General features: G+C 35.0%; 3 protein-coding genes and 2 pseudogenes across 3 annotated transcripts; 1 reads left to right on the forward strand and 4 right to left on the reverse strand.

Moving 5' to 3' along the window:
* Positions 1–8,386: 8,386 nt before the first annotated feature.
* Positions 8,387–9,563, reverse strand: LOC111387463 (annotated as a pseudogene).
* A 2,424-nt stretch (positions 9,564–11,987) lies between these two features.
* On the forward strand, positions 11,988–16,292 carry LOC111387464 (annotated as a pseudogene).
* A 1,063-nt stretch (positions 16,293–17,355) lies between these two features.
* Positions 17,356–20,443, reverse strand: LOC111387465 (putative potassium transporter 12). The gene is made up of 8 exons (XM_023012021.1): positions 20,426–20,443; positions 20,194–20,330; positions 19,782–19,996; positions 19,654–19,704; positions 18,569–18,829; positions 18,246–18,292; positions 18,037–18,151; positions 17,356–17,615 (listed from the first exon to the last, which is right to left on the reverse strand). Exons 1-8 carry the CDS (start codon positions 20,441–20,443, stop codon positions 17,356–17,358), a joined length of 1,104 nt encoding a protein of 367 aa, XP_022867789.1.
* On the reverse strand, positions 19,485–21,643 carry LOC111387476. The gene has a single exon (XM_023012031.1). It carries the CDS (start codon positions 21,184–21,186, stop codon positions 20,875–20,877), a length of 312 nt encoding a protein of 103 aa, XP_022867799.1. The 5' UTR covers positions 21,187–21,643; the 3' UTR covers positions 19,485–20,874.
* Positions 21,644–21,653: 10 nt separating this feature from the next.
* On the reverse strand, positions 21,654–23,535 carry LOC111387475 (alpha carbonic anhydrase 8-like). Its single transcript, XM_023012030.1, has 2 exons — positions 22,180–23,535; positions 21,654–22,056 (listed from the first exon to the last, which is right to left on the reverse strand). The coding sequence occupies exon 1, from the start codon at positions 22,991–22,993 to the stop codon at positions 22,205–22,207; it is 789 nt and encodes a 262-aa protein (XP_022867798.1). The 5' UTR covers positions 22,994–23,535; the 3' UTR covers positions 21,654–22,056; positions 22,180–22,204.
* Between the last annotated feature and the right edge of the window lie 4,002 nt (positions 23,536–27,537).

The raw sequence follows: 27,537 nt of genomic DNA on the forward strand, positions 1-27,537 counted from the left end.
TAGGACAAGTCCGAAGGGCACCGGCAAGCCGAAAGGTGCAAGTATGTGTTTGATTGCATTCTTTTGTGTAGTTTTATCATGATAAAATTCAAGCATGGTATTTTACTGAGTATTCCTTATACTCATAGTATTTTATACTAAATTTTCATATCCATGATCATTGGATTGATGGAAGTTAGTTGGCAAAAGCGATGATGGGTTAAGGACAAAGATGTTTTGCAGCGAAAGTTTCCTTTTGTATGTTTTGTTCGATGACTGCTTTCCATCTGTTTTTCTTATGGTGTTATATAAAAACATGTATATGACATGATGTAATATGGTATTAAAAGTAAAGTTTGTATTCATATCTTTCATGTTGTGTTAAGTGACATCTTTTAGAAAATTTCTCCTTGCAAGTGACAAAAGGCAGAAACATGACAGTTTTAGGGTCAACTTCAAAACAATGTTTCTAACTCTATAAACATCCATTCGAGACTCTAAAAATATTTCTGTGTTCGTCTTTGAGTTTTCTAAGTATGGCCATAGGAATCACTCAATTTGGATATTTATAGCCTGAGATATAAATTTCTAAACGTAGAGGGTCAATCTGGATTTCCTGTGCAATACTTCACTGTTTTTAGTAAAACGTCCATATCATATGATCTTGGAAAATTTTCATATTTTAATGTAGAAAACTACTTGAAATTATCTTTCTAATGCCATAAATTTCATGTAAAACGGAGTTGGGATGAATTTTATAAAAATTGTCAAACTTGCTGCCCCAACTAACCTTGATAGTATCGAGGACGTATATGTAAAGTATAATTTCATGTTGACATGCACTTTTACCGGCCATCAAATTTTATAAGAATTGTTTTACCAAATTGAAAATAAGTTTCTAACATGTAATACTTCTATTTAAGAGTATTTACATGTACCAAAAACTGAAGTTATTATGTTTAGTACGTGACCCTCGAAGCTTAAGATTGGGGTGTCACAGTGTGGTATCAGAGCAGTTATACTCTTCTATAGACTCTTTAAAAGAAAGTTACTGTCCTTCATCATCGAGCAAGCTAGCAACTGACTTCCAACCAACGATCAAGGTAAAAAAAAAATTTTTTTAATTTTATGAGTTTTCTTATGCAACGAACTGCTATATCTATGGCTGGATATAGGAATACTTTAAATTAAGTCATGGTTGAGATTATGAAGTCATAAACACTTATATCTAAATATTTATTAGAGCCTTGTAGAGTAACATAATCAATTTTTGTCCTAGTTATGGCACGAACGGTAAGAACCCCCATAAGGACAGAAGCTTGTGGTTTCGCGAAGAAGCAGGACATTTTATTGGCATTTTACTATAATTATCGTATGCATCCGCTCCATAGCCTCGAACAACATCTTGATCTGCTAGATTGTATTATTGAGATGTTATGGGAGATACACCATAGTTTAAGGGATAAGGTGAAGATACAGAGCCTTGGGCCTCAGTCATAAATGAGATTGTGCTATGGTCTGACGATGACCTTTCGTATGAGGACCTTACATATTTGCTTCGAGAAAGTTATGGAACTAGCCGTGATTTACAGTGAAACTTTAAGAAGACTATAATCTTATCCATGAATACCAGTTTACGAGCTACCAATTCTAGGCTAGATAAGGGACCGTTGGCTAAGTATTTTTCTAGAGCTCTAGATGAAAGTTTTCCCGTACCATTACCAGATAGTTCGGAGCAAAGCACGTTAGAAGAAGGCCAAGAAGAAGACCCAGAGGAAGACCCCAATGAGGATCCAGAAGAAATAGAAGATTAGACACCATCTTATCTAGATATCTTTGTTTTTGGAATAGGATAGGATGTAATATGTACCTCTGCTTTTGAATGTATGTACCATACCTCAACATGATTTCTGTTTGTGAAAAATAATAATGTATATATATGAAAGAAAGTTGCCTTGGCCTTTGGATTTTCTTTCTAAAATTAGTATTACGTTCTGAAGTAATTCTAATTGGATGAATATTTTTTTTTATTCAAAGGAGATGCCTCCAAAGCGCAACCACGACAATGTTAATGCTAGTTCTAGTGGGGACGAAGTTAATGTTGCAAACTTTGCACGAGAACTGCTTGCTGTAATGCGAGAGTTGGGACAGCAACAACAGGCACCACCTTTGACTGGGCAATGAACCCTAAATCAACAAATACCAGTTGATTATCAGGAACCCAACCAACTAACTATTCAACCTCAAATAGTACCTAACTCGAGGGATCGAACTGCAATGATAGAGCAGTTTCGTAAAATGAACCCTCCATCGTTCGAGGGGAGTATGGATCCGTTAGTAGTTGAGGATTGGTTACGAGAACTAGAACATATCTTTAAACTTATAAGATGCGAAGATGCTGAAAGGGTAACATTTTCAGTGTTTATGCTAAAAAAGGGGGCTAGCCATTGGTGGGACATGACTACCAGGTCATTAACACCTGCTGAAGAACAGGCTATAACTTGGGAGAGGTTTAAGGAATTTGTAGAAGAAAAATTCTTCCCGGCAACTGTGAGAGATCAAAAGGAGATGGAGTTCCTCAGACTCCAGCAGGGAACCATGACCCTCGTGGAATATGAACGCAAATTTGAGGAATTATCAATGTTTACTCCACATCTAGTGGATACTGAGGAAAAGCGTGCTAGAAGATTTGAACGTGGACTTCAACCTTATATTCGTGACATAGTGTCAGTTCTTGAGCTGGGCACATATCGAGAAGTCCTAAACGAGCCCAGACTATTTCTTATCAAAGAACTCAAAACGTTGGAAATTCTTACCAAGTTCAAAATTTCTCAGGTAAGAGGAAGTGGAACTTTGATAGACAGAATACCGGTAAAGGAAAAGGGAATAATGCACTAAAGAAAGGAAAGACGGATATAGCAGGAGTTAGTGGTGAAAAGCGTTGTCCTAAGTGCGATAGACCCCACAAAGGAGAATGTCTATTGGGAAAAAATGTTTGTTTCAAGTGTGGGAAATCAGGACATTTCGTTAAAGAATGTCCCCAGAATCAGACACAGAAGGCTGGAGATGATAAGAAAGGAAAAGCAAGAGTTTTCTCCTTATCTAGGCAAGAAGCAGAACGAGACCCTAATGTCCTCGCAGGTATCATCTCTGTTTCCAATGTTCCTGCATTTGTACTTATAGATTCTGGAGCTACACATTCGTTCATTTCTTCTTCTTTTGTTGCAAAGTCTAAAGTAGAATGTGAATTCCTTCCGTATACCTTAGAAATATCTCTCCCATCTGGAAAGATACTTGTCGCTAACCAAATAGCTAGAGATCTTAGGATGGAAATTGATGGTAGAGGTATAGCGGTAGATCTAATTCCATTAACGATAAAAGACTTTGATGTTATCCTTGGTATGGACTGGTTGTCTAAAAACTATGCAATTATTCATTGTACCGAGAGAATGGTGGTTTTTCAAAGACCGGGCGAGGAAGAGTTCCGTTTTGTGGGAACTGAGGTAAATACCTCGTCTCGTATAGTGTCAACAACCCAGGTTGAAAGGATGCCGAGAAAGGAATTAGGTCAAAGATTTCTAGTATCGATGACCGACATTAAACAAGAAAAGTTGTCAGTTGAGGATGTTCAAATAGTTCGACACTATAAAGATGTTTTTCCAGAAGACCTTTTAGGTATACCACCAGACAAGCAAGTAGAGTTTACCATCGATTTGGTACCAGAAGCAACACCTATTTCAAAGGCTCCATATCGTATGGCACCGTTGGAACTACAAGAGTTAAAGGTACAGTTGAAGGAGCTTTTTGATAAGGGTTTCATTAGACCAAGTGTATCACCTTGGGGTGCACCTGTGTTATTTGTGAAAAAGAAGGATGGAACAATGAGGCTGTGCATTGACTATCGAGAATTGAATCACCTCACTATCAAAAATAAATATCCACTTCCAAGAACAGAAGATTTGTTTGACCAGCTTAAGGGGGCTACAGTATTTTCAAAGATCGATCTAAGATCAGGATATCACCAATTAAAAATTAAGTCAGATGATATCCCTAAGACGGATTTTAGGATGCGTTATGGTCATTATGAATCTCTGGTGATGCCTTTTGGATTAACTAATGCCCCGGCAGTATTTATGGATCTAATGAACAGAGTATTCCATGAATACTTAGACCAATTTGTTATAGTTTTCATTGATGATATCTTAATCTATTCGAAGAATAATGAGGAACACGAGAAACATCTCATGATTGTCTTAGAAACTCTAAGAAAAGAGAAGCTTTATGCCAAATTCAAGAAATGTGAATTCTGGTTGGATAAAATAGATTTTCTGGGGCACGTAATCACAGCACGAGGAATTGAAGTAGATCCAACTAAAGTAGAAGCAGTAAATAATTGGATAAGACCAACCAATGTTAGAAAAATACGTAGTTTCTTGAGATTGACTGGTTACTACAGAAGATTTATCGAAGGATTTTCTAAAATAGCAGGACCATTGACCTAATTGACTCGAAAAGGGATAAAATTTCAATGGTCAGAGAAATGTGAACAAAGCTTCCAAGAGCTGAAATGAAGATTAGTCACAGCTCCAGTGTTAACAATACCTGACGGACCAGAAGGATTTGTTATATATAGCGATGCTTCGAAACAGGGCATAGGATGTGTTCTGATGCAGAAAGGAAAGGTGATAGCCTACGCTTCCAGACAATTGAAACAATATGAACAAAACTATCCAACCCATGATCTAGAATTGGCTGCAGTAGTTCATGCCCTCAAGATATGGCGTCATTACTTATATGGAAATAAGTGTGACATTTATACTGATCATAAGAGTTTGAAGTATTTTTTCACCCAAAAGGAATTAAATATGAGGCAAAGGAGATGGCTAGAGCTAGTAAAGGATTATGATTGCACTATCCTTTACCATCTTGGTAAAGCTAATGTAGTAGCAGATGCTCTCAGCAGAAAGGCAGGTGGACAATTAGCAGTACTAATCACTATGCAGGACCAGTTATTAAAGGATTTCAACAACTTACATCTAGAAGTAATTGTTCCACCAACCCAAACTATCACTAGAATAGCGGCTCTAACGATTCGACCAACACTTAGAGATCGAATAAGAGTAGTACAGGATGGTGACTCTTTCCTGCAAAAGATCAAATCCGAAGTTGGTACTAGCAAGCCAAAGGATTTTGAATTAGGTAGTGATAAAGCCTTACTTTTTAAGGGAAGGTTGTGTGTGCCTAAAGATGAGGGATTGAGGAAAGAAATTCTTGAAGAAGTACACTTAACTCCATATACTACCCATCCAGGAGGTACAAAAATGTATCGTGATCTAAGGAGTATGTTTTGGTGGAGAAATATGAAACGGTGCATAGGTCTTTTTGTCAGGAGGTTCATGACTTGTCAACAAGTGAAGGCTGAACATCAAAGGCCATCTGGATTGTTGGAACCATTAACAATTCCACAATGGAAATGGGAGCATATAATTATGGATTTTGTTATGGGTTTTCCAAAATCAGCTAGGGGAAATGATGCTATGTGGGTTATAGTGGACCGGTTAACAAAGTCAGCTCATTTTCTACCTGTAAGAATGAATTTTAGTATGGATCAATACGCGCGATTATACATCAAAGAGGTCATCCGTTTGCATGGTATCCCAGCCTCAATTGTATCGGATAGAGATCCAATATTTACCTCAAAATTTTGGAAAAGTTTGCAAGAAGCTATGGGAACCAAGTTAAACTTTAGCACAGCCTTTCATCCACAAACTGATAGACAATCGAAGAGGACTATACAGACCTTGGAGGATATGTTGCGTGCATGCGTCCTTGATTTAGGGGGCAGTTGGGAAAATTATGTACCACTGGTAGAGTTTGCTTACAATAATAGTTATCAAGCCACGATAAAGATGGCACCTTACGAAGCTCTTTATGGCAGAAGATGTGAAGCTCCCCTTTATTGGGATGAAGTAGGGGAACGAAGAGTTTTAGGACCTGAAATAATTGAAGAAACTAGTCGAGCGGTTGATAAAATAAGAGCTAGAATCAAGGTAGTCCAGGGCCGACAAAAAAGTTAAGTCGATAAAAGGAGAAAAGATTTGGCATTTAATGTTGGTGATAAAGTTTTCTTAAAAGTGGCACCGATGAAGAGAGTTCTTCGTTTTGGAAAGAAAGGAAAACTTCGACCAAGATTCATAGGTCCTTTTGAAATTTTACAGAAAGTTGGAAATACAGCCTATCGAATCGCTCTACCACCAGATCTGTCAGCAATTCATGATGTGTTCCACGTGTCAATGCTTCGACAATATGTGTCAGATCAAAGACATGTGGTTAGTTATCAACCATTGGATATCAAACAAAATATCACATATGAGGAAAAACCAGTAGCAATATTGGACCGCAGAATCCAACAATTAAGGACAAAAGAAATTCCGTTAGTGAGAGTTCAATGGAGGAATCGTAATGTCGAAGAATCAACTTGGGAAAGAGAAGAGGAAATCAAGACCAAGTATCCAGAACTTTTCAACTAAGTTAAAGGTAATTTCGAGGACGAAATTTTTTTTAAGGGAGGAGAGATGTAATACTCCAAATTTTATGCTCGTTTAAATTTCTTTTAGGATTGCGATTTAACCTTCAATATTCTTTTGGCCATAAGAAAAAGGGGGCCCACCTTTGTAGTGGTTAATGCTAAAGGTAGTTAATGAATGCAGGCATGAAGTGCTAAATGTTGTATATGCATGAAGTGATCTTTAGTTAGTCGAAATATAAGTCAAATTTGGATTTAAATGAAGTAGATTATTTTGTTAGGACTTCAATTGACCAAATGATTAAATTATTTTGTTGGGATTTATTTTACAATCTACAATATTTGAATATGTAAGTTGGATACAAATTTAAATTTGGGATATGCTTTGCTAATAATGAAAGTTAGAGCGATTAGGTTATATTATTTGGAAAATGAGAGACTCCCTTTGTAAATCTAGAATTTGTGGCCATTTATTACCCTATAATCAACCCACTTGTCATGTATCATTACCATACACTTATGCAATAGACCAAACATGTGTAGAAGTAAGAAAAAAAATGGGAGATAACAAAAGGTGAGGCGGTGGGGATTAAAAAAAAAAAGATCAATCCATTATCCTTATATATATATATATATATATATATATCCATTGCCATAGAAAAAGATTTCCTTCACTTTGCAATACACTTATACACACAAATAGAGAGAAAAACCGACAAGAAGGAAGGAAAGGAAAAGGAAGTAAAGCCTAGCACTTTCAATTCATATCTCAATCGAAGTTTCTTCAAGTTTTACGGTAAGATATTTTCTATGCTTAAGGGGTATTATTTTCATGGTAATATTTATGCTTAAGTTATGCATGAAAAATCATAATATGCATATGGTGGACAAGTCCACAAAGTTAGCTATCTATTTATGCCTTAGGACAAGTCCGAAGGGCACCGGCAGGCCGGAAGGTGCAAGTATGTGTTTGATTGCATTCTTTTGTGTAGTATTATCATGATAAAATTCAAGCATGGTATCTTACTGAGTATTCCTTATACTCATAGTATTTTATACTAAATTTTCAGATCCATGATCGTTGGATTGATGGAAGTTAGTTGGCAAAAGCGATGATGGGTTAAGGACAAAGATGTTTTGCATCGAAAGTTTCCTTTTGTATGTTTTGTTCGATGACTGCTTTCCATCTGTTTTTCTTATGGTATTGTATAAAAACATGTATATGACATGATATAATATGGTATTAAAAGTAAAGTTTGTAATCATATCTTTCATGTTGTGTTAAGTGACATCTTTTAGAAAATTTCTCCTTGCAAGTGACAAAAGGCAGAAACGGGATAGTTTTGGGGTCAACTTCAAAATGATGTTTCTAACTCTATAAACATCAATTCGAGACTCTAAAAATATTTCTGTGTTCCTCTTTGAGTTTTCTAAGTATGGCCATAGGAATCACTCAATTTGGATATTTATAGCCTGAGATATAAAATTCTAAACGTCGAGGGGTCAATCTGGATTTCCTGTGCAATACTTCACTGTTTTTAGTAAAACGTCCATATCATATGATCTTGGAAAATTTTCATATTTTAATCTAGAAAACTACTTGAAATTATCTTTCTAATGCCATAGATTTCATGTAAAACAGAGCTGGGATGAATTTTATAAAAATTGTCAAACTTGCTGCCCCAACTAACCTTGATAGTGCCGAGGACGTATATGTAAAGTATAATTTCATGTTGACATGCACTTTTACCGGCCCTCAAATTTTATAAGAATTGTTTTACCAAATTGAAAATAAGTTTTTAACATGTAATACTTCTATTTAAGAGTATTTACATGTACCAAAGACTGAAGTTATTATGTTTAGTACGTGACCCTCGAAGCTTAAGATCGGGGTGTCACATATGTCATACCAACTTCAATAATATTCATGTGAGGAACCATTATCGTTGCAGCACCTCGTCTGCAGTTGTTCCTCAAGAGTGCATAACAGTAATTTATCATCACCCTCTTAAGAAACCATGAGTTTTTCTTGGCCCTCACATCGCCATAATTGAAAAGGTAAGTAAATCCTGCGGTAGTAGCATTTCGAAGAGCAGAGAGTTCATACTCGAGACTTGGATCTTCGTCTTCTGACATGACACTAGGTGGCCAGGCAAACATTCCTGCTTTATCCGATACTTGATCGTGCATCAGTTCCCCAGTTAAGTCACGAGTCCGAACAACACGATCTCTAGATCTTGCAGAAATGTGGTCAAACTCTAATTCGTTCTGATTACTCCCTAGAGCAAGCTCCAAACCTCTTAACTTAAAAAAATTTCAAGGCTTTCCACGAAAAGTTGTTCAAATGCATTATGATCTCCTTTCCTAACATCTTTGTACGCATATCGAGCAATGTAACGAAATATATGGTAGTCTTTAGGGCAGACCCTTCGAAACAGAAATCGTTTTTCTTGAGTGACGAATGGTATTGGAACATGTTCGATACAAATAAAGACTACAGTAGAGTGAATAGCGGGAAGATCCAATAGACACTGCCCAAAAATGGGCGGTATGCCTTGGACAACCTCATTGTACAGCAATCCAATCCCTGGGAGTCGCACTATTCCAAGAGACACTCCAAGCTCAAGCATGAATTCCATCCAGATCGTTCCACATAGCTCATTGCGGAACTTCAACACACTTCCATAGTTCCACACATACATTACACACAGGAAAAAAGAAGCAAAAGCCAATGGTAGCCAACCTCCCTCTGTGATCTTGGATAAAACGGCAGACAGGTAAATTAGCTCTATTGTTCCAAACACGAGTGGAAAGTAGATAGCAAAAAATAAGTTAGTTTGCCATATCAAGAGCATGACGAGTGTCATCAGGGTCGTGCTGACAATCATTACACCAAACTCGACTATGCTTGCAAAGATAAGATAACTTCCGTCATTACTTGTGTAATTTACAAGCGCAAATCAAAGAATCTTCGATTCATTGCCGCATCTTTGAGAAAGAACTTTGGACTCCAAGTAGGTGACATGTTCAAAGATCATCTAAAATTTGATACGACAAGTTCAGAAGTTGGTTCTTCCAGAAAATCAAATGGGTAGGGGCATTTACTAGAAAGAAAAAACCTAGGTTGGCATAAGGGAATACTAATCATATGCATTGGACATATCTGTGGTACTACTAAAGGCCGTAACCACGATAATGCACATGATCATCAAAAACCAATTGATGATAGAAAGGTAAATTTGACTCATCCGTCTTTTTGAAGAGTGAACTATTTTCAGCCTCGGGAAGTACCCGAGCGCCATAGCTTGCTTGACGCACGAAAATGAAGTAGATATCAAGGCCTGACTAGCAATAACAGCAGCAATTGTGGCTATCACAAACGCTGGCCAGAAAAGATGAACTGTAGCATTCACAAACACATATCAGAAGTATCCATCACATGTAAAAGGATAATTTCCATTTTGATAACATAAAAAAGGCAACATGCTATGGATTAAGCCTAATCCCTATTTTCAAGAGCAGTAATAGATAGAAAAGCAATTAGAAAACAAGTAAAGGACATACAAATCGATAGTGGTTCACCCTACATTTTCAATATAATGAAGAAGAAGAGTACAAAGTTTTCTCATGCCACTCAGTCTAAATCTTACACAAATTTATCCCACTGATAAGTCATTTATATAAGCATATCAGTGATGCCTAACACATGTATGAGCGCCCCAACAATAAATATAAAATGAACAACTATCAATTTAACAATATGAGTAGGTTCCTACTCCGAGGAGTTCAAGAGTGAAAGTAATAAGAAGTTTTGGAAATCATCACCTAGAACAGAATCGTGAAATATTTTATCAGCTGAATCAAGATGTTTTGTGAGATAAGCAGCTTGTCCTATGCTAGCTAAGAGAAGGTTGCGAAAAACCACAATAGTTTTGGCAATCTATGCCGATTATCAAATAAGTCTATCACTGTATTAAGAACATGTGAAGATAACCTTAAAAATAAAGAACATAAAAACAAGGGGATAAACAAACCTATATTGATGGCACATATAAATGACCTAAGTCAGCAAACATTACTTCTGCACTCGCAACTGTGATTCATATAATATCTCAACCAGCAAAAGTAAAACAATAAATATACATCTGACTGTACATCACTATATATGCACATGCGCGAATACATAGTAACATTTTTATTTATTTGGAATTAGAACGAAAAAGAAAATGTCCTAATCCATATTCCATTGAAATCAAAAATGAAAGGAGCCTACTTAGAAAAAGCAAAAACGCCATCTCACGCAGGGAACAAATGGAAAATGAACATTGCACATCCAACTTACCTCTGATGCATAACACGCAACCACCAAGCACCGACCATCCCTGGATGCTATTCTCCTTGAAGAACAAATAGATGTAAACGGGGTTAATTTTGAAGAACATTAAATTTTGGACGATTTTTAAACTTGTCACCTACTTGGAGTCCAAAGTTCTTTCTCGAAAACACGGCAATGAATCGAAGTGAAAACTAGATTTTGGACAGTCCCCTACCCACTTCTACCTGGTGTTTTATTGGGTATGAAGAAACTGGAAGAGTTGTACTTTGGAGAATACTTCGAAACAAGAGACGAAGAAAATGGATACATTATTAAAGAGATAAATTCACTGACTGCTCTTAACACCTTCTAAATTTCCACAGATGATACACAATTTTTTATGCAAATATTACAAGAATTGTGTGTTGAGAACTTGAAAAGATATGAAATCGCCATAGTCGAAGAAAGGGACTTAGTACTGGAGATTATCATGTCACATGGAGGCGTGCTTCAGCCAATGATGCTGTAATTACAAGACAGTTTTTCGAGGTAGAAAGAAATAAAGCCATACGCTGGAATGCTGAACATGGAATGTTAAGTATGAGGCATTTATTGACATAGGAGTCATTTTTTGTAGTATATTGAAGGGAAAACTAGAATGGAAGAAGAAGGGATTGAAGAGAGTAATGTGAGATTTTAAGGAGGTGGCGGCGGAGGTAATGGTGGAGAAACTAGGTCGATAGATGGAAATGAATTAGATTTAGAGCCACCACCATGGTCTGATGGGTAATGTGGAGATTAGTGAAGGGAAAAGAAGAAAAATGAAAGAGGCACATCATAAAAAGTTTGAATTTCTTACCTTAATGAATTGTCTCATGGTGTTTCAAGATTTCTAGTGATTTGAATATTATTGTTCTTAGAGTAATTGAATTGATCTTTATTGGTATATTATTTGTATTGTAACCATATCTAGCGCACTGGAATGGAAAATATTAAAATGTACAATGACGAATTTTCTAGAATTACAAATTATTGCGAAGTGAAAGTTCTTCCTTAATTTGTAATTCTCAATTTTCAATCAACCCACCATCCTTTAGGAGCCAAGCTTCATCTCCACTCAATAATTCTCAAAGTACAGTTCAATGAAAAAAAAATCAGCAAATTTCAATGGTAAATAATGCTGAGGCAAGTGTCTTGCTTTCGATTAACAATTAGCTAGATTATGCACCTTTCAGTATTTTTTTCTGTTTTCCTTATTGTGATTATCTTCAACAAATCAGGATATTTCTCTTCAGAGAACTCTTGCTTTGGCATTTCAGACACTTGGTGTAGTGTACGGTGATATAGGCACAAGCCCTTTATACGTCTTCTTTGATGTATTCAGTAAGGTACCCATAACGTTAGAGGTCGATGACTTGGGACCTTTATCGCTTGTAATGTACACAATTGCTCTCATTCCTTTAACAAAATATGTTTTTATGGTACTCAAGGCGAATGATAATGGGGAAGGTAATAACTTTTTGCTTAAAAATATGGTTTGGTAAATTCTATACTAACGACTTCCATTGTTCGATTTGCAGGAGGAACATTTGCATTATATTCACTGATTTGCAAGTATACAAATGTTAATCTTCTTCCGAATAGTCAATAGGCATATGAATATATATCAAGTTTCAAGCTTAAACTTCCGACTCCAGAACTTGAAAGAGTTTTGAGTATAAAAGATGCATTGAAACATAAGTCTTCTTTAAAAATCCTTCTCTTGCTTTTGGTTCTTAGGGGGACATCTATGATTATAGGGGATGGTATTTTGACGCCGACTATTTCTCGTATATAGATATTTCGCTGATCCTAGAACCAACTAAGAAAAGTAACGATATAGCATAACAATATATTTTTGTTGTAGTAATCTTTGCTATGAGCGGTCTTCAGGGTCGGATACCAAGATTCGGCACAGGTAGGTAAATCGAGTTTCTACTTGTTGTTATCTAGCATAGGAGTATATGACGCAGGAATGTATCAATTTGACAAAGAACAAGAAAAGAAAGTGGAAAAGGGGATCAAGAAAAGAAATGAGGACAAGAGAAATATTTTATCCATATATTCAACAGGTACTTATTATAATGAGCAAGCCCTCTATATATAGAGCTACTAATCTAAAATTAAAAGAACTCCTACTATACAACTTTATCAAAGTATTAAATCTAATCTAAATAAAATATTTTGAATCAAACTCTATTTTTAAAATAAGATCTTAACTCTATCTTTATTCTTATGTTTATCACCATTAGTAGGATTCTATCAAGCTAAGTCATCTAAATGCCCAAGTTACGAGAAATGTGAAACAATCATTTCTTAAAGTTTGTCTTCCACACGTCTCACATATTAAAGGCCTAAAACATATTCAACGTTTATGAATGAGTTACTACTAAACTAACATTTGCTTGCTCTAATACCATCTCAAACTACCTATCTAAAAGTACATAAGTAGCTAAAGAGAGGTCTCATGTGTGATGTGTTTATTTAAATTGTGTCTTCAAGAATGCTGTTCAATCTAAATTGTTTTTTAACAGTATATTCTATTTGCATTTTCAAATAAGGCGTCCACCAGAATATATTATTGACTAGTCCAAGTAGTGAAATCGGATTAAACATTGGAGAACTTTCACTAATTGTTTGAACATAATATTCTTTTAATGTCCCATTTTAATACATGTTAAATTATATCACCTCCATTTTGATCTCTCCTTTTTTTTTCCAGATGCTATCGTTATAATCTCAATTGTTATTCTTGTGGGACTATTTAACATACAGAGGTTTGGGACCAGTAAAGTAGGCTTCACATTTGATCATGCCCTTGCTTTATGGTTCTTTAGTCTTGAATTTATTGGAATTTACAATCTTTTCAAGCATAATATAACTGTTATGAAGGCAACTAACCTTGTTTACATCTATCTGTTCTTCAAGAAGAATAGCATCAATGGATGGTTGGCGTTCAGTGGTTACGTGTTATGCATCAGAGGTAAGTTGGATTTGCAATGTTCATTTTCCATCTGTTATCTACATGAGACGACATTTCTTGCTTTTTCCAAGCAGGCTCTTTTCATTTTTTATTTGAATGGGATTTTGATTAGGACATTTTAATTTTCGTCCCAATTGTAAATAAACAAAAATGTTAGTATGTATTCACGCATGTGCATATATGTAGTGATGTGCAGATTGATGTACAGTCAGATGTAAATTTATTATTCTACTTTTCCTGGTTGAGATATTATATGAATTACAATTACGAGTGCAGAAATAATGTTTGCTGACCTAGGTCATTTGTCTGTGCCATCAATACAGGTTTGTTTATCCCATTAGTTTTGTGTTACTTATTTTTAAGGTTATTTTCACATGCTCTTAATACAGTGATAGACTTATTCGATAATTGCCATAGATTGCCTTCACTATTGTGGTTTTTCCCTGCCTTCTCTTAGCTAACATGGGACGAGCTGCTTATCTCACAAAACATCTTGATTCAGCTCATAAAATATTTTACGATTCTGTTCTAGGTAATGATTTTCAAAACTTCTTATTATTTTCACTCTTGAACTCCTCGGAGTAGGAACCTACTCATATCGTTAACTTGACAATGGGTCATTTTATATTTATTGTTGGGGCGCTCATACATTTGTTAAGCATCACTGATATACTTATATAAAGGGCTGATTAGGGGGACAACTTTGTGTAAGATTTAAATTGAGTGGTATGAGAAAACTCTGTACTCTTCTCCATTATATTGAAAACGTAGGGTGAACCACTATAGATTTGTATGTCATTTACTCATTTTCTAATTTCTTTTCTGTTTAATAGCTCTTAGAAATAGGGATTAGGCTTAATCCATAGCATGTAGCCTTTCTTATGTTATCAAAATGGAAATTGCCTTTTTACGTATGATGGATACTTTTGATATGTGTTAGTGAATGATACAGTTCATCTTTTTCTGCCCAGTGTTTGTGATAGCCACAATTGCTGTTGTCATCGATAGTTAGTCCTTGATATCTACTTCATTTTCGTGCGTCAAGAAGCGATGGTGCTCGAGTGCTTCCGAAGCTAAAAATAGTTCACACTTAAAGAAAACGGATGGGTCAAATTTACATTCCTGTCATCAATTGATTTTTGATGATCATGTGCATTATTGTGGTTGCAGCCTTTAGGAGTACCACAGATATAACCAATGCATACGGTTAGTATTTCCTTAAGCCAGTCTAGCCTTTTTCTAGTTGGTAAACGCCCCTACCCATATGATTGTCTATAAGAACCAACTTTTGAACTTGTCGTATCAAATTTTGAATGATCTTTGAACTTGTCACCTACTTGGAGTTCAAAGTTCTTTAGCAAAAATGTGGCAATGAATCGAAGATTCTTTGATTTACACTTGTAAATTACAAAAGTAATGATGAAAGTTACCTTGACTTTGGAAGCATAACCAAGGTTGGTGTAATGATTGTCAGCACAACCTTGGTGACACTCGTCATGTTCTTTATATGGCAAACTAACTTATTTTTGGCAATCTGCTTTCCACTCGTGTTTGGAACAATAGAGCTAATTTACTTGTCTACCATTTTATCCAAGATCACAGAGGGAGGCTGGCTACCACTGGCTTTTGCTTCTTTTTTCCTTTGTGTAATGTACGTGTGGAACTATGGAAGTGTGTTGAAGTAAGCCACGTGGAAAGATCTTGATGGAATTCGTGCTTGAGTTTGGTGCATCTCTTGGAACAGCACGAATCCTGGGGATTGGACTGTTGTACAATGAGCTTGTCCAAGGCATACCGCCCATTTTTAGGCAGTATCTATTGGATCTTCCCGCTATTCACTCTATTGTAGTATTTGTTTGTATCAAACACATCCTAGTACCATTCGTCCTTCGAGAAGAACGATTTCTGTTTCGAAGGGTCTGCACTAAAGACTACCATATATTTCGTTACATTGCTCGATATGAGTACAAAGATGTTAGGAAAGAAGATCATCATGCATTTGAACAACTTTTGGTGGAAAGCCTTGAAAATTTTTTTAAGTAAAGAGGCTTTGGAGCTGCTCTAGAGAGCAATCAGAACGAATTAGAGTTTTGACCACATTTCTGTAAGATCTAGAGATCGTGTTGTTCGGGCTCGTGACTCAATTGGGGAACTGATGCACGATCAAGTATCGGACGAAGGATGAACGTCTGCATTGTCATCTAGTGTCATGTCAGCAGACAAAGATCCAAGTATCGAGTATGAACTCTCTGCTCTTCGAGAAGCTACTGCCTCGAGATTTACTTACCTGCTCGGTCATGGCGGTGTAAGGGCAAAAAACCCTCATGGTTGCAGCGCCTCATCTGTAGTTGTTCCCTAATAATGCATAGAAGTAATTTATCGTCAACTTTTTGAGAAACCATGAGTTTTTCTTGGCCCTCACATCGTCATGACCAAGCAGATAAGTATATCCCGAGTCAGTAGCTTCTCAAAGAGCAAAGAGTTCATACTCGAGACTTGGATCTTCGTCTATTGATATGACACTAGGTGGCAATGCAGACGTTCTAGCTTCGTCCGATACTTGATCGTGCATCAGTTCCCTAGTTGAGTCACAAGCCCGAACAACACGATCTCTAGATTTTGCAGAAATGCGATCAAACTCTAATTCATTCTGATTACTCTCTACAGCAAGCTCCAGAGCCTTTTTACTTAAAAAATTTTCAAGGCTTTCCACCAAAAGTTGTTCAAATACATGATGATCTTCTTTCCTAACGTCTTTGTACTCATATCGAGCAATGCAACGAAATATATGGTAGTCTTTAGGGCAGACCCTTCGAAACAAAAATTGTTCTTCTTAAAGGACGAATGGTATTGGGACGTGTTTGATACAAACAAATACTACAATAGAGTGAATAGGGGGAAGATCCAATAGATACTACCCAAAAATGTGCAGTATGCCTTGGACAAGCTCATTGTATAGCAATCCAATCCCCGGGACTCACGCTGTTCCAAGAGATACACCAAGCTCAAGCATGAATTCCATCGAGATCTTTCCACGTGGCTTACTTCAACACACTTCCATAGTTCCACACGTACATTGCACACGAAAAAAAAAAAAAGCAAAAGCCAGTGATAGTCAACCTTCCTCTATGATCTTGGATAAAACGATCGATAAGTAAATTAGCTCTATTGCTCCAAACACGAGTGGAAAGCAGATAGTCAAAAATAAATTAGTTTGCCATATAAAGAGCATGACGATTGTCCCCAGGGTTGTGCTGACAATCATTAACCAACCTCGGTTATTCCTGCAAAAACAAGGTAACTTCGGTCATTACTTTTGTAATTTACAAGCGCAAATCAAAGAATCTTCGATTTATTGCCGCATCTTTGAGGAAGAACTTTGAACTCCAAGTAGATGACAAGTTCAAAGATCATCCAAAATTTGATACAAGTTCAAAAGTTGGTTCTTGCAAACAATCATATGGGTCGGGGCGTTTACCAGCTAGAAAAAGGTTAGACTAATTTAAGGAAATACTAGTCGTATACATTTGCTATATATGTGGTACTCCTAAAGGCTGCAACCACAATAATGCACATGATCATCAAAAACCAATTGATGACAGTAATGTAAATTTGACTCATCCGTCTTCTTGAAGTGTGAACTATTTTTAGCCTCGAGAAGCACCCGAGCGCCATAGCTTGCTTGACGCACGAAAATAAAGCATATATCAACGCCAAACTAGCGATGATAGTAGCAATTGTGGCTATCACAAACACTAGCCAGAAAAGATGAACTGTATCATTCACAAGCACATATAAGAAATATCCATCACACGTAAAAGGTAATTTCCATTTTGATAACATAAGAAAGACAACATGCTATGGATTAAGCTTAATCCCTATTTCCAAGAGCAATAATAAACAGAAAAGAAATTAGAAAACGAGTAAACGACACACAAATCTATTGTGGTTCACCCTATGTTTTCAATATGATGGAGGAGAGTACAGATTTTTCTCATGCCACTCAGTCTAAATCTTACACAAAGTTGTCCCCCTGATAAGTCCTTTATTTAAGCATACCAGTGATGCCTAACACATGTATGAGCGCCCCAACAATAAATATAAAATGACCCACTATCAAGTTAACGATATGAGTAGGTTCCTACTCCGAGGAGTTCAAGAGTGAAAATAATAAGAAGTTTTGAAAATCATCACCTAGAACAGAATTGTAAAATATTTTATCCGTTGAATCTAGATATTTTGTGAGATAAGCAGCTTGTCTCATGTTAGCTAAGAGAAAGCAGGGAAAAACCACAATAGTGAAGGCAATCTGTGGCAATTATCGAATAAGCCTATCTCTGTATTAAGAGCATGTGAAGATAACCTTAAAAATAAGGAACATAATATTAAGGGGATAAACAAACCTGTATTGATGGCACAGACAAATGACCTAGGTCAGCAAACATTACTTCTGCACTCACAATTGTATTTCATATAATATCACAAACAGTAAAAGTAGAACAATAAATATACATCTGACTGTACATCAATCTGCACATCACTACATATATGCACATGCGTGAATACATACTAACATTTTTATTTATTTGCAATTGGGACGAAAATGAAAATGTCCTAATCCATATTCCATTCAAACCAAAAATGAAAAGAGCTTGGTTGGAAAAAGCAAGAAACGCCGTCTCATGCAGATAACAAATGGAAAATGAACATTGCACATCCAACTTACCTGTGATGCATAATACGCAACCACTAAGCGCCAACCATCCCTTGATGCTATTCTTCTTGAAGAATAGATAGAAGTAAACAGAGTTAGTTGCCATCACAACAGTTACATTAGGCTTGAAAAGATTGTAAATTCCAATAAATTCAAGACTAAAGAACCATAAAGCAAGGGCAAGAGCAAATGTGAAGCCCACTTTACTCGTCCCAAACCCATGTATGCTAAATAGTCCCACAAGAATAACAATTGGAATTATAATGATAGCATCTGAAAAAAAAAATAAATAAATAAATAAATAAAGGAGAGATCAAAATTGAGGTAATATCATTTAACATATATTGCAATGGGACATTAAAATAATATTATATTCAAACAATTAGTGAAAGTCCTCCAATGTTTAATCCGGTTTCACTACTTGGACTAGTCAATAATATATTCTGGTGGATGCTTTATTTGAAAATGCAAATAGAATATATTGTTACAAAACAATTCAGATTGAACAGCTTTCTTGAAGACACAATTTAAATAAACACATCACACATGAGACCTCTCTCTAGCTACATATGTACTTTTAGATAGGTACTTTGACATGGTATTAGAGCAAGCAAATGTCAGTTTAGTAGTAACTCATTCATAAACGTTGAATAGGTTTTAGACCTTTAATATGTGAGACGTGTAGAAGACACACTTTAAGAAATGATTGTTTCATATTTCTCGTAACTTGGACATTTAGATAACTTAGCTTGAAAGAAGCCTACTAATGGTGATAAAGATAAGAATAAAGATAGAGTTAAGATATTATTTTAAAAGTAGAGTTTGATTTAAAATATTTTATTTAGATTAGATTTAATACTTTGATAAAGTTGTATAGTATGAGTTCTTTTAATTTTAGATTAGTTGCTCTATATATAGAGGGCTTATTAATTATAATAAGTACACATTGAATATATGAATAAAATATTTCTCTTGCCCTCATTTCTTCTCTTGATCCCCTTTTCCACTTTCTTTTATTGTTCTTTATCAAATTGATACATTCCTGCATCATATACTCCTATGCTAGTTAATAAGAAGTAGAAACTTGGTTTACCTACCTGTACCAGATCCTAGTATCCGACCCTGAAGACCGCTCACAACAAACATTACTACAGTAAAAATATATTGTTATGCAATATCGTTACTTTTCTTATTTAGTTCTAGGATAGGCAAAGGGTTTATATACCAGAAATAGTCAGCGTCAAAATACCGTCCCCTATAATCATAGATGTCCCCCTAAGAACCAAAAGTAAAAGAAGGGTTTTCAAAGAAGACTTATGTTCCAATGCATCTTTTATACTCAAAGCCCTTTCAAGTTCTGGAGTCGAAAGTTTGAACTTGAAACTCGATATATATTCATCTGCCTGTTGACTATTTGGAAGAAGATTAACATTTGCATACCTGCAAATCAATGAATATAATGCAAATGTTTCTCCTACAAATCGAACAATGGAAGTCGTTAGTATGGAATTTGCCAAACCATATTTTTAAGCAAAAAGTTAGTACATTCCCCATTACCATTCACCTTGAGCACCACAAAAACGTATTTTGTTAAAGGAATGAAAGCAATTGTGTACATTACAAGCGATAAAGCTCACAAGACATTGACCTCTAACGTTATGGGTACCTTACTGAATACATCAAAGAAGACGTATAAAGGGCTTGTGCCCATATCACTATATACTACACCAAGTATCTGAAATGCCAAAACAAGAGTTCTCCAAAGAGAAATATCCTGATTTGTTGAAGATAATCTTAATAAGGAAAACAGAAAAAAATACTGAAAGGTGCATCATCTAGCTAATTGTTAGTCGAAAGCGAGACACTCGCCTCAACATTGTTTACCATTGAAATTTGCTGATTTTTTTTTTCCATTGAACTGTACTTTGAGAATTATCGAGTGGAGATGAAACTTGGCACCTAAAGGATGGTGGGGTGAAATTGAAAATTGAGAATTACAAATTAAGGCAGAACTTCACTTCACAATAATTTGCAATTCTAGAAAATTCGTCATTGTACATTTTAATCTTTTCCATTCCAGTGGGCTAGACATGATTACAATACAAATAATATACTAGTAAAGATCAATTCAATTACTCTAAGAACAATAATATTCAAACCACTAGAAATCTTGAAACACCATGAGACAATTCATTAAGATAAGAAATTCAAAACTTTTTATGATGTCCAAAAGAGTCAGCAAGTTCCATAGCTTCAACATCAAAAGAATCTACTCTATTAGGTTTCTTTACAAGCCTCCTCCTAAAAGATCCTAACCCTTAAATTATCTCCACATCACCAACCAAAGACCATGGTGGTGATTCTGAATCCAATTCACTTCCATCCACCCACCTAATCTCCCCGCCACCGCCGTCTCCACCACCACCACCACACCTGAACAATCTCTCACCACTCTCTTCAATCCCTGCCTTTTTCATTTTTCTTCTTTTCGCTTCACTAATCTCCACATTACCCATCAAAGACCATGGTGGTGGCTCTAAATCTAATTCATTTCCATCTATCGACCTAGTCTCTCCGCCACCACCTCCCAAAAATCTCACATTATTCTCTTCAATCTCTTCTTCTTCCATTCTAGTTTTCCCTTCAATACACTACAAAAAATGACTCATATGTCAATAAATGCTTCATACTTAACATTCCACGTTCAGCATTTCAGCGTGTAACTTTATCTCTTTCTACCTCGAAAAACTGTCTTGTAATTACAGCATCATTGGCTGAAGCACGCCTCCATGTGACATGATAATCTCCAGTACTAAGTCACTTTCTTCCGCCATGACGATTTCATATCTTTTCAAGTTCTCAACACACATTACTTGTAATATTTGCATCAAAAATTGAGTATCATCTATGGAAATTTGGAAAGTGTCAAGAGCAATCGGTGAATTTACCTCTTTAATAATGTACCCCTTTTCTTCATCTCTTGTTTTGAAGTATTCTCCAAAGTACAACTCTTCCAGTTTCTTCATACCTAATAAAACACCAGGTGGAAGTGGGCAGGGACTGTCCAAAATCTAATTTTCACTTTTGATATAATCTCAATTAGAGAAATCAGCGGATCTATGCATGTATCACTGCCCATTGACATATAAAAAGAACCACAATCAGATCTGTAGAGGACACAGTAATCAATTTCCAGTTAAAACCAAACCACAATTGCCAATATCCAGCTTACCTTCTTGATAAACACTCAACCCTCATCACAAAAACCTTCAAAAACTCCAGTTCCAATTACAGAACACAGCTTTTAGAACACCCAAATCACTAAACCACTTAGAAACCAAAACCCAGAAACCCCAAATAAAGAAATTGTTTCAACTTCAATTGCACATCCATAAGTCCGTGGTGAAAGAAGTTGTTTTGCAACTTCTCCCCAAGTAAAATGGCGGTGATAGATTGCTTTGTTAACTGAGAAATTTTGCCTGGAACATTCGAAGCAACAACTGGCCGATTTCCACGTAAAAGAATTAAAATCCCTAATAAATTTAAGCCCAAACAATAATTTCATTCCCAAAAGATCAAATTTTTTAGCATGTTTTAAATATCAAGAAAAAAAAAATACTAACCTCAGAGCAAGTGAATTCAGTGGCATCAGCTAACCGAATGGAATCGAACAGTCCATAAAAATACGATGGGTGAAGCCGGTCCCGGAGACCCTAGGGACCCATTCACCGTAACTTGTTTTTCAATCCCTCGGGCAAGGTTTGGTGCTGGTGATGGAGTTGTGCCGAAGTGGGCACCAGTTGAATCGTCGAATAATATGTCTGATGGTGCAGGGGATGGTGTTTTACTGAAAGGGACATCAGTAAAACCTACAGGAATATTCGCCGGAGATAATGGTGCCGGAGATGGAACACCTGTCATGTAGCTATTTGGAGCTTCGACTGAAATGGACGCCGGAGCCGGAGAAGGAATCCTTTTCATATTGGTATTTGGATCTTCGGCTGAAAAGGGCGACGGAGAAGGAACCAACGCACCGGGAACTGGAAAGTCACTGGGAATTGGCGGCTTCACGGCGGGATGATTATCGACGGCATCATCCAGTGACATCATTATAGAAACCACAACAATCCACCGGTTATGATAAACCTCTGTCCCGTCAACCACGATGCCGTCGACGGTAACAGTTATGTCAGTAGAATGAACAAGAATTGTCTTGTTCGGAGCCAAAGTATCAAAATCCTTCCCACTTGCCGGCAACTTCGCAAGATCAGCAAAATGCTGTCTTTCACAACATGATGCCGGAAATCGAAATGAAATCCGCCAGAACGCGAGAACAAGTTCTCGTCGGAAATCGCAAAAACCGTAACCGATGATAGAGATAGTAGTTCCGACCTCTTGATAGCCATAGCTGTGGCTACTACATTGAATCCTCTCCATCTCAATGCTCTTATGGCGTGATCAAGAAATGATCGATTCACCTCACCTGGATGAATCTGGGTCATCGGATCAACATCAGGAAAAGAACATTTGGTTGCAAATGTTGGGTCCAATACACCATCTATGCCATGAACAGTTAGATGATCATCGACGTAAAGATCCGGCTGCCGAATCTTGACGGCGGAGATAAGATTATCCGATGAGGAGGACGATGGGTGAAGCCGTTGCCAAAATAGGCTTCGCAAGAACAAAAAGGACATTGGGACATTGGGGTCTGCGACCAGGGGAGGTAGGAATGCAATATGGGCCAGCACGTGACGGAAAGCAGGAGGTTGCTAGAATGGTGATAAGCTGACGGAAAGTAGGAGGTTGCTAGAATAATGATAAGCCAGCGTCTGATTGTGACGGGGCGATCTGGGTGGGAAGAGAATTAGAGGTAGAGAGATACAGAATTTAATGCTAAGAGGGACAGACAGAGCAAGATTTTCAGCTTCTTGCTGTTCACGTTCTGACACTTGCTTTCTCTTCTTTTCTTTTCATCATTTGGGGAAGATGTATTTTACGAAGTGTTTAAAATGTCAAGTGATTTTTAGTCATGTATTAAATTTTGCATCGTATCAAATTTTGCATTAAATTTTATTTTAAATTAAAATTCATTTCCAATTATTATATCAAAAATTACATCAAATGAACAGTGTTTAACCATTTTTTTCTTTTTTTATTCTTTATAATTTATTTATTTAAAATATTATTTATTTAATTATTTTATAAATACATAAATTATTAAATAAATAAGTACGGTAACTACATAATTCGTGTTAACTTTAATAAATAATCGTGTTTGTTGTATTTTAAATTATTTTTTATCTTTTAATTAATTTATTAATTAGTATGTCTTACATTTAAATTTTATTTTAAATGTAAATAATAACATTAATAATAATAATAATTTATTTTATTAAAAAAATATAGCACAAATGATATAAATACATTTAGGGTGTGTTTGATTACATTTATTTTCCATGAAAAATATCAGTTTTCCACCCAAATTCCTATTTGAAATGTTTGATTGCTATTTTTTTCCATGGAAAATATTTTCCAACTTTTGAAAATATGCCTAATTTTCCTTGTTTTTAAGAAAAATATTTTTCTTGGGTAGAGGTGGTTTTTATTTTCCACAAAAGAGGGAAAACATTTTCTTTTCTAGGTGATATTTTTGATGTCAATCAAACACACTCTTAACAAATTTATATGGAAAATGTTAAATAAGGACAAAAGAGACAATTTACACTTTGCACCATTTTGATGGAAAATGATGCAAAGTGAATAGTGTTGCATTGGAACAATTTTGTACCAACAAATTGTGCAAAATGGTGCACCATTATTATTATTTTTTTCTTCTTATTTAAAAAAAATATTTTTATTCTCCACCAGGTTTGTATGGAGCAAAATTGGCTCTCTTTTTTTTTTTTTTTACCTAAAAAAAAATTTTTTTTTTATTATTTTTTTCTTCTTATTTAAAAAAAATATTTTTATTCTCCACCAGGTTTGTATGGAGCAAAATTGGCTCTCTTTTTTTTTTTTTTTTTTTTTTTACCTAAAAAAATATTTTTATTATTAATTTTTTTATTTTTATTTTTTGCCTTTTGTTGAAAAAGATGTTTTTATTCTCTTCATTTGTTAAAAAAAATTTCCACCATCCTAAAATATACAAAAAAAAAAGAGATTTTAAAATTTAAAATGAAGTGGGAGAAAAGCACAGACCTGGTATCCGACTAATTACTCCAGTGTCACTATTCCCATCGGCTAATTCACCATCATCTGAAAGTTATCTTCGAACAAAATTAACGCCATACTAATAGTAATCAAATGAAAACTTAACAAAAATGAAGATTAATTCAAAAGAACAAAAAATCGAAAAAATATACTTACATACAAATGAGAGAGATTCGTCTTGGGTTGTATAACTTTGAAGGGGTTGGTCATAGGTGTTGCAACAAATGAAAACTTAAGAAAAAACACCATTAAAGACAAATAAGCAACTAAATGGTACAGATGAACTCAAAATAATAATAATAATAATAATAATAATAATAATAATAATAATAATAATAATAATAATAATAATAAATAACCAGACTTAAGTATTGAAGATAGTAATGGGTTGTATGTGTTCAAGATTACACCTATTTCGTAAAATCATTACCTTCAAGTGCAAGTTCTTATTCATACAAAAATATATATATAAAAATTTTAGAAAAAATGATGATTAACTCAAGAGAAAAATTGAAAAGTAGAATTCAGAAAAAAAAAAACAAATGGTTATTTGAAAGTATAGTAAACATATACTTAGATAAAAATTACAAAGATTCTGATTTAAAATGTTTGCTGGTGATACGTGACCATGGAACTGCTCTTCTTTAGCTGTATAAACAATTTGTGATGGAGTTTGGTCGCGAGTGTTGCAATTTTGGATTAAATCGGATGGAGATATGACTGTGCGTACAAATAAGTTTTTGGGTCAGGATTTGATCAGATTTTGGAGGTATGAGATTGTGGAGTGGAATGAAGAGATGTTTGAGCTGATGGTTGAGTAAAGTAATGAAAAGGGAAAAAAATGAAAGAAGATGGGAAATTGTGACACGTGTCCAGCCAATATTTTGCTCTTTTATATATATATAGGAAATAATGACGAACTAAAGGGTGTTCCAATGCACATGCACCAAACGAGGCTGAATCGAAAAGACCATGGCGAAATTGAGCAAAAAAGTATCTTTTTTGGTCAAGTTGGAGTTCGAGCTCTGAATTTCTCATTTTTTACATTAAATAATAATGAACTAAAGGGTGTTCTAAATTGAGATATGTTCTCAATTAAGATATTAATGAATTTTAATGAAATCCATTAAAATTGTCAATCGTCAATTGATATTTTAATGAATTTTAATGAAATTCATTAAAAATTAAGTGTCCTTAATAACTCATGAATTTATATGGATTCCGCTCTTAGTTTACAACAATACTTTTCAAATTGTTTTTTTATACATATTTATTTTCAATCAAAAATTCGCAAAATAAAATATTCTATACATAAAATCAAAACTTCTTCCTATTTCTTAAATACACATTCTCCCAAAAATCACTATTTAAAGATCGTTTTTCAATTTTTTTTATTTTTTTTATCAAAAGTATGATTGTCAAATAGGGGCTTTATCAATGGAGAGATTTTAAAAGATTTGGATGGATTTCAATCTCAAAAATATATATAAAAAACTATTTTCAAAATTCACAATTTTTAGCCCCCGATTGAGCCCCATTAAATTTATAATACATTTCTCTCTCTCTCTCTCTTTTTAACTACACATTCTTCAATAAAATAATATTACATATAAACAAAAAAACTTTTCATTCATTTCAACCACACATTCTCTAAAAAAATACTATTCCAAAAATTATAACTTCAAATAATGGGGACCAAATGGGGGCTTAATGAGATTCTTAAATATTGTATAAAAATCTATTCAAATCCAAGAAATTCATTAGAATTTATATTCTTTTAAAATCCATCAAAATCTTATTTGATGACACTTCTTAATATTATTTATAAAGTTGATATTGATGCGAACTTTTTTTATTATTCAATTTTCCTATGTTATTATATAATATTAGAGTTAATTGTCTAAATAATCATTAAAATTGTGTCTTTGACTTCAATGCTCACTAAACTTTCAGATATCAAGTTTTGGCTTCTAACCTTATCAAAATATTAGACATTACTCAATGGCATGACATTCGTTTTGCATTTAACGAAATTGGTGACATGACAGATGGAATGTATATGTGATGTTCCAAACATCGTTATACAAATTGTCACGGGAGAAATGCTTTTTTAATTGCTCAATATACTTTAAGATACTCGAGTTTTGGCCATTGAACTTGTAAAACTGATTCTTCCCTGCACTAAAAATTTAGGAATATTGTTCTAAATATCACTTGCATAAAATAAAATTTATTTTTTTGTGGACAGATGCTATTCAATGGAGACTTAAGTGGCTTGCTATGAAAACATACTCAATCCGATGAACTGCAACTCTCTTTGTGGCCAACTGTGGATGCTACTTCAATCAAAGCTCCTAAATGGATGGATAAACAAAAGGGAAAGACACCAAAAAAAAAAGGACAAGGAATTGACCTTTTTTATTGATCACAGAATTTTAATGAATCAGAGGCGTCTGATCCATGTTTTTTTTTCCATTGATGATAGAATTTTGGTGGGCACTTTTTAATATAATTAGTAGCTGCAAATATTTTCATTAATATAAATAATTATGATAGATGTTTTTGGATGGTGTTTGGTGTATATTTTTTGGTTGCATAAACATACTTGCTGCAAATGATACATGTTGTTTGCTGTTAATCTACATTATGAAATTTTTAAGTGAATGTCAAACATATTTTTGTTAAAATGAGTCCAATATTATTTAGCATTTTATTTTTTCCCTCGTCAATCTTCATTGTTTTGTTTTTAACTAGTAGTTGCAAATGTT

The sequence above is a fragment of the Olea europaea genome, unplaced genomic scaffold, assembly GCF_002742605.1.
Source record: "Olea europaea var. sylvestris unplaced genomic scaffold, O_europaea_v1 scaffold405, whole genome shotgun sequence".
In the NCBI taxonomy this organism is placed as follows: domain Eukaryota; kingdom Viridiplantae; phylum Streptophyta; class Magnoliopsida; order Lamiales; family Oleaceae; genus Olea; species Olea europaea.

Coding starts and splice junctions, on each gene's coding strand:
- LOC111387475 (XM_023012030.1), bottom strand. CDS start 22,993: ATGGAGAGGATTCAATGTAGTAGCCACAGCTATGGCTATCAAGAGGTC.
- LOC111387465 (XM_023012021.1), bottom strand. Junction 18,830..19,653: donor GATACTAGGATCTGGTACAG/GTAGGTAAACCA, acceptor TTTTTTTTTCAG/ATGCTATCATTATAATTCCA. Junction 17,616..18,036: donor ATTTTACAATTCTGTTCTAG/GTGATGATTTTC, acceptor TGAATGATACAG/TTCATCTTTTCTGGCTAGTG.
- LOC111387476 (XM_023012031.1), bottom strand. CDS start 21,186: ATGGAAGAAGAAGAGATTGAAGAGAATAATGTGAGATTTTTGGGAGGT.